Here is an 11,826-nt window from a genome sequence, read left to right on the forward strand (position 1 = left end):
GAAAATATAAACAAAAAAAACAGTTCTACTTGTCCGATCTGTCTTAAAATCCTACCAAAACTGGGCATAAAGCCATCAATTAGTACTGCAAGAATGAGAATTTTTCATTCCCTGGGTTATCTCTAAATAAGTTAAAACAGTAGATTTTGAAAATTAACGTAAGGGATCGTCCACAAATTACGTAAGATGTTTTTCTTTTGTTTATATCGTTGTGTCCTTCTCAACTTCACAGAAATTTTATGCTCGTCTTTATTCAAACAAAAGAAAAACGTCTTACGTAATTTGTGGACGATCCCTAATCAGAAACTTCTTTCTATGAGTAAGCAAGATAAGTATTAGGTTCAGAATAAATAATATAAAATGTTTGAAAGAAGCCGTTCAAAATTGTTCATGTTAAAGATATTTGTTAAAACAATCGCAATTTTTATTTATTTAAAATAATCATAAAATATATTATTACATTTATCTATATTGTTGTTGTCAAAATATTAACGGGCCAGATATTTTTTTTTTAATTTGAAATATTCTCCTGAAGGAAAAAAGAATTTTATTTGGTCACACGTTCCATTAAAAGTTTCTTTACAGGAGTGACGTAATAACGAACGTTCGGAGAGGGGAGATTTTGAGTCTCAGTTCTCAAAGGAGCTCGCATCAAATACATAGGAAAGTGGATTTCGGTGAATTTTACTTGTACTCATTTATTTTGCAGCTGTTTATGAAATTAGAAGATGTTTCCCAAAAGTACTTCTATTAACTATGACTACTTTTTTTATGCAAGGCCTTTTTGGATTTTCTGAAAATGTTTCGAAAAATGCCGAAAGTATGAACTAGTTTTTAATTTTTGTTTGCAATATTACCAATAAATATTTTATTGAAAGTTTTGCCATTATAATATTTGGATCAAAATTACCTGCAAATAAAATAAAACGCCATCAATCTTCAATTTAACTTCTCTATTAAATGAATTGAAAAAATGGTCGTTTTTCCGTTTTAGCCAAAAGACAAACTTAGAACCTTTTTAAAACATCTAGCGTCAGAATAGATTAGTTGGTATTGAAATTCAAATTCAACTGATATGGGTATTAAAGGTTTTACTCTTTCGTATTACAAGAAACCTCTTGCTTTATCGAATGGTATGAAGAAAATATAAAACTGTTGAAAAAACTCCACTTTTAGCTCTACAATTTTTGTTATGTTAATTTAAAGCCAATATGTACTATATATTCTCTAAGTTTTGATTCTAGTAAATTAATTCTTATAAAAAAATGTACATTTTTTCGAAAACCACTAACGAGATATTTATTTACACAGTAATTAAATATAAACATATGTGATGCAAGAATGTTTCGCACAAATTTTAATTTAAAAAACTTTCCTCTTCATATTGTTCCCTTCTAATCAGTGGTTTTCCTTAATTTGTAAGAAAAAGAAAAACTTGAAAAGGTAGCGTTTTTGTGAACATTAAATACCTAAATTTTTATAAAACCCGCCATCATTTAGTTACTTTTCAAAATGAGAGCAAGAAATTCCTTATTAAATAAACAAGGAAACCCCAAATATATACCTATGCTCGGTCAAAAAATATAGCATTTTGGAAACAATTGATGACATTTTTTTGACAACGGACTGGTATCATGACTTAGACTCTAGATGTGCGCGACCAAAGCAAAATCTCTTCAACACTCTCGGAGACGTATGAGCAACGATATTAACTTCATTCTCGTTAACTAAACACATGGAATTTAAGAAAAAGGAAGCAATAAGTTGCTTTGATTTATGTAGATTTTTCAGTTATTTGTAGTTTGAGCGCATACACCTGATTTTATGGAATTTTGTATGATTAGAAATATAAACAGTCTTTACTTTTAATGGAAAAATAATATAGTTGATTAATATCAAACAGCAAATTGTAGAAAGTACAATTAAAAGGAGGAAAATATGAAGAAATCTGAAAAAATGAAGACCATAAGGGGCCATTCAAAATATACGTAACGCTTTTAGAGGGGAGAAGGGTGGTGAGGAGGTTTTTAGAGGTTTTCTATGTAACGCATTCAAGATATATGTTTTGACGAGCTTCAAAAAAGGAGGTTTTTATGTACCCCTTTTCATAAAAATCTCAGAGTTGTTACAGGTCAGAAAATTTCAAACTGGTCAGTGAAAATAGGATTTTTGGTGGAAAATTCATTTTTTTGTTTTGCTTTAGAATTGAATTATTTTGTTGAAAACTCATTTTTGTTTGTTGAAAATTGATTTTTTTAAAAATAAAAATGTAACTATTTAATTCTTGATTGAAAATTAATATTTTTTAGTTGAAAATCCATTTATTTGGTTTAAAACACGTCTTCTTTTACTGTAAATTAAATTATTTTGGTCAATAATTTAACTGTTTGGTTAAAAAATCATTTTTTTGCAGAAAATTCGTCGTTTTTTAAATTAGTTTTTTTAACTGGCAACTAATTCATTTTAGTTTGAATATTTATGTTGTTTAGTTGAAAATTCATTTATTTTTATTGACAATCAGTCTTTTTTGAGTTAAGAATTTAATTATTTTTGTGAAAATTCAACCTTTTGGTTAAAAAATAATTTTTTAAAGATTCCTCTTTAGTTACACGTTTATATATTTTGTTAAAAATTTGTTTAATTGTTTCTTTTTTTTAGAAAATTCATCTTTTTGATTGAAATTTTTAATATTTTGTTACAAAGTTAACGATTTGGTTGAGATTCGAATTTTTATCAAATTTATTCATTTAACTAATAACTATTGCATTTAGCTTAAAAAACTTCTTTTTTAGTTCAAAATGTATTCATGTTGTTTAAAAGTCGTTTTTTTTGAGTTGAGAATTCATTGATTTTGGTAGAAAATTCATTGTTTTTAAAAATATAAAATCCAACAGTGTGGTTCAAATTTAACCTTCTGTTAACAATTCATATTTTTGGGTTTGAAAATTCAACTTTCTTGTGGAAAATTCATTTTTTTGTTAAATTAAATTCAAGAATTTGGTTCGAATTTAACCGTATGTTAACTATTCTTTTTTTTTTTAGTTAAGAATTTAATTATTTTAGTCGAAAATTCAACTTTTTGGTTAAAAAATCATTTTTTTTAAAGATTCCTCTTTAGTTATATGTTTATGTATTTTGTTAAAAATTTGTTTAATTGTTTCTTTTTTTAGAAAATTCATCTTTTTGGTTGAAATTTTCAATATTTTGTTACAAAGTTAACTATTTTGTTGAGAATCGTTTTTTTTAATGGAATTTATATATTTAACTGATAAATATTGCATTTAGCTTAAAAATTTCTTTTTTAGTTCAAAATGCAGTAATGTTGTTTAAAAGTCGCCTTTTTTTTAGTGAATAATTCATTTATTTTGGTAGAAAATTCATATTTTTGGGTTAAAAATTCAGCTTTTGTGTAGAAAATTCATTGTTGTTAAAAATATAAAATTCAACAATGTGGTTTAAATTTAACCTTCTGCGATTTTTTTTATTAATAATGCAACTGTTCGGTTGAAAATTCGCCTTTTTTATGACAATTCAATTTTCTCTGATTTAAAATAAAAAAATTGTTGATGAAAATATCTACCATTTTTTTATTGAAGATCCATCTATTTGGTTGAAAAATCAACTAAAAGGATTCACTACTTTTACATTAAAAATTTGTCCTAAGGAATATATTTTAACGCCCCCCCCCCCCCACCATCTCCCACAAAAGCACATCCTTAAAAGACACAGCAGGATTTTACCAAATCATCTCACATACTTTATAAATGACCCCTTATGAAACTTTGTATGACTGTTTTCACTTAAATTATTTAAAATAAATTAAGAAATCCACATTTTTTTGCATCAACATTATTGATCTCCCGAGTGTAAGGTTATTTTTATACCTGAAAGAAAAGTGTATAATGGTCAAGGAAAATCGAAAATTGGTCAAGGAAAAGTCAGAGAAATGTTTCGAAATGGGTATTTTTTAGTAACCCTGAATGCTACAAATGCATATGCTATGATTTATAATCCATAAAGCCAGTTTTTGTTTGTTAAAAATAACATCCAAGATGAGAGTTCTGTGCCCAATACCCCCCCCCCCCCCCCCCCCCCCCCCCCCCCCGCCTCCAATAAAGTGCTAAGGTAATATTAGGAAAACAGTCTAAATGTTTAGGTTTTAAGTAAAGTGTCCGTAATGTCTCAATAAAGTTTTATTAACTTTTCCCTGATTGCAGCCAAAGTTAGAGCTTAGAATAAAAAAGTCGCATAAATTTAAAAAATGGTATACTTGAAAAAAAGGATTAAAAGAGATAAATACGAAAATCGTTTAATCATTTTGTATATATATATATATATATTCATTTTGAAGAAATTGTCTGTTTACGTTCAAAGTTTGATAGAATCCACAGAAAAAATAATTCGCATACGTCAGGGATATTTAAAGTAAATTTGTCTTCAAACTGCGCTCCAGAAAATTTAAAAACATTAATTATTTCAAGAGTTATTCATAATTGAACAAAACTATCAAATTTTGATAGTTTTAAACATTTTTTTTTAAGAATTTACAAAAAACTCTCATTCAATTAATTAGATTTTGTGAAAAAAGTTACGTGACGCATAACACTAACTTAAGACGAAGATAAAATCAATCACCTGAATTTGATTGCCGACACCATTTGCTGCTGAAGGCTTTGCAAAACTGGCTCTAGCCTCGGCAACAGCTTTCTCGATAAAATCATCAGTAATTTTCCGGGACGGATGTTCATTGAAAACGGAATTCATCAATGCAATTTTTGCTGCTGATCGGCGAGCTTCAGCTTTCGTGGGGCAATTTTGAAAACTGCCAAAGCACGATCCTCCAGGAAGAGTGACGTAGCAAACGTAAGGTGGACTTGCACCAGGAACAGATTCATAAATGACGAGTGCTCCGTTTCGTAGCTCTGTTCCCCTGCTTTGCTTCATTTGCCAAAATTCTTGCAGTGCTTCAACCACGTTCACTGAAAAAGCAATGACAAATTTGTTTTAAGGAAGCTAAACAAAACCTTCGCTTTTCGTATAAACTAAGAATTACTATAGTAACAAGTGAATTTTCTAAATAACATGTTCAGCTTTTATTTAATTCGCAGTGGATGTTAAGTTACCTCTCCCGTAGCCCTGGGTATGTTTAGCGAAACTGTTCACCACAGCATCGACTGCTTCTCTCAATACTTGTTTAGCTCGAGCATCTACGAGTCCATCAGCGACACCCATAGTTTCCGGCACACGAGACTTTGTTTTCACTGGCATTGCGCCCTGCATCACCCTTTACCAGCTTCCGATCATTTACGCTGAAACATAATTTTTTTATATTGAAAATAAAATCTTCATGACCAGCTTTACATTTTTATTTGAATTTTAAATGAGGTTTGGATATTGGCAGTTTCTATACATAATCAAATGTATTTATATTGTATAAGCTAGTATACATGTAGATTCAGGGTATCCGCTTAAACGTAAGAAAAAAATCTGGGTCTTTAAAATTTAACAATTAAAGCTTTTTTTTCAAAATTAACATTATTACAAATTTAATATTCAATATGGAAAAGTAGCAAATCCTTTATTATTCATCAAAATTAAATTGTAAAAACGAAGAATTCAACAGTTTTTAAATTAATGTCGTCACATTTTAACGATTCTGGTAAGAAGTATTACAAATATTGTATGCAATTTTAAATTTGCAACGATTTATACTGAACAATTAAAAACTAAAAGACTCAAAAAATAACATTTTCAAATTCAACCGCAAAAATCGAATAGTTTTTAATCTCAGACCTTGGAAATAAAACCGTTTTAAAACTAGGCATGCATTCAAAACCTCACGTGTTGTAACTGGAACATTTTAAGTTGGAATCAAAAAAACTTTAAATATAATGTCTGTACAACTCTAATTTTGAATCATTAAAAAATTAACTGCATTCAAAGTGAAATTGATCTCAAAACTTTTCATTTTAGACTCAAAGGTTCAACCTTTAAGATTTTACCTAATACCTTTTAGACGGTATTCGATATTTTAACTTAATCACCAGCTAACTTCACTTCGTTAAGCGAGGGAAAAACAATAAAAATAATGGACTAAATATATGGGATTTGGTACATTTTGGCCCTATTATGTTAATATCTTCGAAAAAATTAGTTTTTCGAAATAAGTGTATTTGAACATTATTTTTAATTTTTAAATAACTAATGAAATAATAAAATGATCATAATTATTACTTATTACGAAGGTATTGCAAAAATAAAGTTTTGCTCCATTCTTTTAATAACATTGTTTTCCTCTCAGCACTCGAAGAAGCGAAGTTCGCTTAAGTTCACTGGCGATGAAGTGAAAATGCGTAATTTAAAAATTAGAAAAGTGGCTTTAAAATTGACTAATTTCAAATTCAAAGCCTCTCAATTTCTATAGTTTATTTTATTAACGACTAAAGCCTTGATACATGGTTGTAATACGGAGTATATTAAATATTTTGCAAAGAAAAATACTGAAATACTAGACTTATAATTAATTATAATTATAAAAGTGAATGCAACTTCAGGACTAATGCTATTAAACAATTTACTTATTTCTTACCGAAGATTAGCTAGCAATTACTTTATTGCAGAGAAGATGAATTTAATTTTTGCTACAAAATCGGTTAGAGAATTACTGAAGATATCAAAATCGTAGGACTAAGGACAGGTTGTTTATCTTATTATAATTATTAAAGATTTCGGATGGAGTTACATGTGACCCAGATTCTGTTTTATGAAATAGAATTACACATTAGACAAGGTCAGAGTGACTATATAGTGCTCAGTCATTTTGAAATCCCCGGGCTTTTCTCGACCACATTCTTTTCCCATGAGCAATTTTTTAAATACCTTGAAAGCTATCTGTATTCTAAGCAAAATAAGCCAGGATGGAGTCATTTTGTCAACTTTCAAAAGAAGATAATGAAAAAATACTGCAAATTTCAATCTTTTTTAAAAACAAGAATGTTGGAACAATGTTTTTGTTTTTTATACTGAAATAAATATTTTTTGTAAAATATATGAAATAAGTAATCCCGAGGTTTCTATAAAAATAATTAAATATATACATTCATTTTCTTTTAATTATTATTTTACTGCGAATGAGACGTTTTCGAATTTTCCCAAAATTTTGATTCCAACGTTGTAAAATGTTTCTTATAATATAATTTGTTCAAACTTTAAGAAAACATTGAAATTTTCTCTATTTTTAGAATATCTTCTTCCAAAATTGACCAAATGCCTTCTTCCTGTCTCACTTGATATAAATTTCTGATAGATTTCAATCTATTGAAGAGAACAACTTTGAACTCGTATAATTAACATTAAAAGAACTTATTAACGGTTCAGTACAGTAGAGAGTTCGCAAACACTTTTTTTTCGAGTAGCAGATTCTAATAGTGGGTAAAAGTTTAATTTGCCCAACAGAAGTCATCCCTCCAAGTTGTAGTTCGATCGTATAATATCTCTGCTCTGTGTATTGTTTTGAATATTGAATAATAATGTTAAATCGGATATTGAAAAAAAATCGTGCTCGAGTTAGAACTTTCTTCCCTTATACTTACAGCAATAGGCTATTCCGGGATATTACGTTTGAACCCATTTATGCACCGGGTTATCCCAGGGATATCCTTAAGATATCCATGATGTCTATGGGACGTTTATGGGATATTTAAATATTCCAGTTAGAATATAGAGGGTGGCCGTTTTAATCAATTAAAAAAGATTCTGGTCATTTCCCCAGTTTTTCCCGGTTCGCAAAAAATTTTCGCAGTAAATAAAATTAAAAAATTCGAAATCCAAAGCTAAACATTTTTCCATCTGAAGTAATAAAAACTCAGCAGTAAATCATTTTAAGCAACTCTTAACTATTATATTTATTATATTTATTACTATTATATTAATATATTTGTTTAACTGAACACTCCTTAAATTAGAAGTTAAATTATTTTTAATTCAAATAGTTTAAAAAGCCTTATAAAGATTCATAATCTTGAAAAATCCATATGCTGTTTTAGATTTTTTTTAAATTTAAAATTATTAAAAAATTTTTTTCTTAACCCGTAGAAGGCACACTGGTGCGAAAATCGCACAGGAAAAATTTTCAACTTGCTGGCATTTGCGCAGACATTTGCGCAGCGGCTCATCCCCGCTAGATTAAGTGTATATATATATATATATATATATATGTGTGTGTGTGTGTGTGTGTGTGTGTGAAATATGCGTAATCTATGCTAGATGTTTATTATATGTTAAATATTTAGTATTAACATTGCAAAAAAAAATCAATTCGCACCAATGTGCCTATAGAGGGTGCGTGAAAGGTGTTTGCCTTCCACGGGTTAAAATCTCCTACATTTTTTTTACAACCCTACCAAGTAAAAAATATTTCCTTAAAATATTCCAGATTCATTTTTGACAATATTAATTTTCAAAATAAAAAAATCATTAAAAATGTTCTTAGGAATCTTAAGAGAATGCTTTTTATTCTTTTGAAGCCTTTGACAATTTTTACAAAGCTTCTAAGTTTTTTGTTCGAAATGCACAAAAATCCATATTTTGTTTTAAATTAGGCTATCCAGGGCTGTTTGCATCGAAATTTGGGTATGAATAGTCAGATTTTGTCGGTATACATAGATATTTCGCTTAAATTATTTGAAATAATTTCAGCTTTTACATTAATTTTGAATCTATTCAAAACTTCGAAATATCTCATCAACTTCATCGATTTTTTTCTAGGAATAATAGGTGTTCAATATTTATGTATAAAACAAAATTCAACAATTTTACTCATACAAATTAAGTTTTTCTAATAGATCAATTAAAATTGTAACGTTCGAAGTTTATATTTTCCTTAGTTTTTGTATTTGTTCTCTAATTATTGATTTTGAATGAACAGTCAAATATTTCTAAATATAAAGCAATCGATATTTTTCTTAATTAAAAAATTTCAAATTCTCAAATTTTAGACTGAAGCAATATCTGAAATATAATGAATTTAAATATAATAATTAATTAACAATAATAAACTAATTAATAAATAAAAATAATTAATAATAATTATGAATATATCATTTTGAAGTTATTTTAATTTTAAAACAGTTTGTAAAGTTTCAACCGGGCATTCAGATTTCTTTAACTACTGAAACTTTTCAATTGAAACGGTTTAATTTTTAACGTTAAAATCTGGAAATTTTTCAATTTTCAAATAATTCCTAATCTTCTCGTAAAATTAATTTGATTATTATTCACTTGTCAATCCTTCATGTACAGTTCAATTTTTAAAATCATTATAATTTATATTCGCAGTGTATCAACCAAATATTTTTTGCATAAAAATGGTCGTTTCTAAACGCTTCTAATTTTTAATTCTTTAAGTCTTTAAAACGGCATTTCTTAAATGAAAGATTATCGGATTACACATTACAAAATAAATTATATAATAATTGAGACATATAAAATTTCAAGTAATTGTTTTTAAAAAACTGCTAAACCAAACTTTAACATATTTTTTTATAAAAAATTGTAAAATTCCCGGTCAATACAATAATTCATTGTCATTTCCTGGTCCAGCGGTCACTCTGAATATACATATGTATGCCAACAAAATTTCAATATCCCACTGGGACATCTGAATATTCCAGAAACGTCCCATAGTCATTCCGTTTATCATGCGGATATAAAAATTTCCTCCCTGCAGGATAACCGAAACATGGTAGGATCAAATGGGGTATCCTATTGCTGTGAGCGTTAAAATGTTAAATATCAAAAACAGTTTTTGGATTGTGTTAACTGTAAATTTCTTCAGCTTGAATAGAAGGAACATGCTATTATTTTGCTATTATACAAACAAATTCTGGTGTGCAAGTTCCAAAAATTACTCCAAAAAGACCATATTCACAAATTTCAAACCAGGTATTTTTTATAATATCAAAATAACGGTATTTTTTGTGATGGCAGCTAAGGAAATTTTAAGCACAATTTCGAATTTTTTCACAACAATGTGCAGCAGCACAATGGAAAAGACACGTTTTTTGCATATTTAAAAATTTTTCTAACGTGGAAACAAATTTTGTTTTTAGTTTCTACTTTGATAGTTTTATTTACTACCAAAAAACAGCTTTCACCCATTATTAGAATCGATTTTAAGAGGTATTTGTAAGAAAATTCTGTAAGAAAATTCTGTAAAAAAATCGAAGTGCAAGCAAGTCAATTATTTAAGGTCTACAGGCTGAAAGATAAAAGTTTATCTTACTAAAAAAAATGATTTTTTCGATCAAGTTTCGCTAAAGAGTGAGTCTAGATTCTAGATATTTTAGTAGACTTTAGATGAACTTTCTAAGTATAGCCTGGTTCTCTAAGAATTCTTAATCTAAACGTAATTGATCTTGCGAATCTAACACAGATTCTATTTCTACCTTATAAAAACCTTAATAAGGGTTCGATACCTTATCAACACTTATTCTAGTATTGGGAAATCAGTATTAAGAATTCAAATATTGAAATATTTTACATTTTAAAAGTTTCCAATTTTCCAATTTGAAACTCGTACCATTCAAATAGAATAACTTTTCAATTTTGAAATCCTTAGTACAACATTAAAATAATAAGAAGTATTCAGTATTGTGAAATTTAAGATTTGAAATTGAAATAGTTTCAACTTGCGGCACTATAAGTAATACATAAGCTTAAAATGATATTTTAAAAAATTATTCGAAATTTTATTATTTTTAACTCAAATGTTTACTATATCAGAATTTGTTTTGAGATATTGGAAAAGTTCAATTTGGAACAATTTAATGTACCTGAAGATATTATGAGCGTTCAAATGAACAATATGTATGCCCAATTCCATTATATCCATAAATATTGTTCCAACTAAAATAAAATAAAATCATTAACATTTCTCTTCCATAACCTATAATTCCCAATATAAATGAGCAAATATTTTAGCCCTATTTATAGTTTGCAAAGCCATCAGTATAAACAACTTCGTTTGAATGTTCAGAACTTCAAGCACATAAAAAATTTAAATTTCGCAATTAAAAAATGGGAAATGTAATTTTGATTAATTTTGACAGACCGAACACTAATAAAATCCACAAAAAAATTAGTTTGAATTATACAAAATTGTGTTATATATTAGTAAACTTTCAAACAAGAGATAAAACTTAGGTATCCACAATACAATTTACCAGAGTAGGTATTTTTGAGATCCTAAAATTCAAAAACACGAAAATGTACAAATTGTGAATGTTGCTCTAGAGGTATGTAATTTGACGTTTATGACACTATGACAATGGAAAATTCCCCCTAAACCCGGACATAATTGTTCCAAAATATACAACAAATCTTTAAAAAATCTTGATCAATGTATACTCCCAAAAGCCAGGAAAGTGTAGAAATTCCCGTTCTTTGAATCTGAGTTCGTAGGTATTTAAAAAACAAAAGTCGGTCAAAGTATGACATTTGGGACGTATGCGTTCCTTTGGCCTTTACTTGCAGAAAATCACAGAAACTGCAGGGGATGGAAGATGAAAGTGTTCTAAGAATTGATTCGAAAAGGATCACGTGCAGGACTCCAAAGCGTGGATCCGTCGAAAGTATTTGACAATTTTACCTATCGAAATTGACGAAAAGGATGCTCCTTGCTATGAAAACCACGAATCTTTCTTGACGTTTTGTTTGGCAGGTCTTGCTGTTGGGTCGTGTGTCTTATGCAGACTCAACAAGTGGCTAATCAATTGAAAAACTAAGTCCGACACTTAGAGCACCGAACCACTCGCGAAAATGTCACCG

At 28.4% G+C, this 11,826-nt stretch overlaps 1 protein-coding gene across 2 annotated transcripts in view; it reads right to left on the reverse strand.

Moving 5' to 3' along the window:
* The window catches only part of LOC117174276 (protein limb expression 1 homolog), a 14,353-nt gene extending 2,533 nt beyond the window's left edge, over nucleotides 1-11,820 (reverse strand). Inside the window, exons 1-3 of one of the 2 annotated variants that reach the window (XM_033363197.1) lie at nucleotides 11,648-11,820; nucleotides 5,124-5,309; nucleotides 4,636-4,979 (exon numbers count right to left, since the gene is read on the reverse strand). In XM_033363197.1, coding sequence (XP_033219088.1) covers nucleotides 4,636-4,979; nucleotides 5,124-5,280 — 501 coding nt within the window. In that variant the 5' untranslated portion in view covers nucleotides 5,281-5,309; nucleotides 11,648-11,820. Of the gene's footprint in view, nucleotides 1-4,635; nucleotides 4,980-5,123; nucleotides 5,310-11,222; nucleotides 11,248-11,647 lie in introns of those variants that run through there. The other variant, XM_033363198.1, reaches the window with a different exon arrangement.
* Nucleotides 11,821-11,826: the final 6 nt, after the last annotated feature.

Source organism: Belonocnema kinseyi, chromosome 6, assembly GCF_010883055.1.
Source record: "Belonocnema kinseyi isolate 2016_QV_RU_SX_M_011 chromosome 6, B_treatae_v1, whole genome shotgun sequence".
Classification (NCBI taxonomy): domain Eukaryota; kingdom Metazoa; phylum Arthropoda; class Insecta; order Hymenoptera; family Cynipidae; genus Belonocnema; species Belonocnema kinseyi.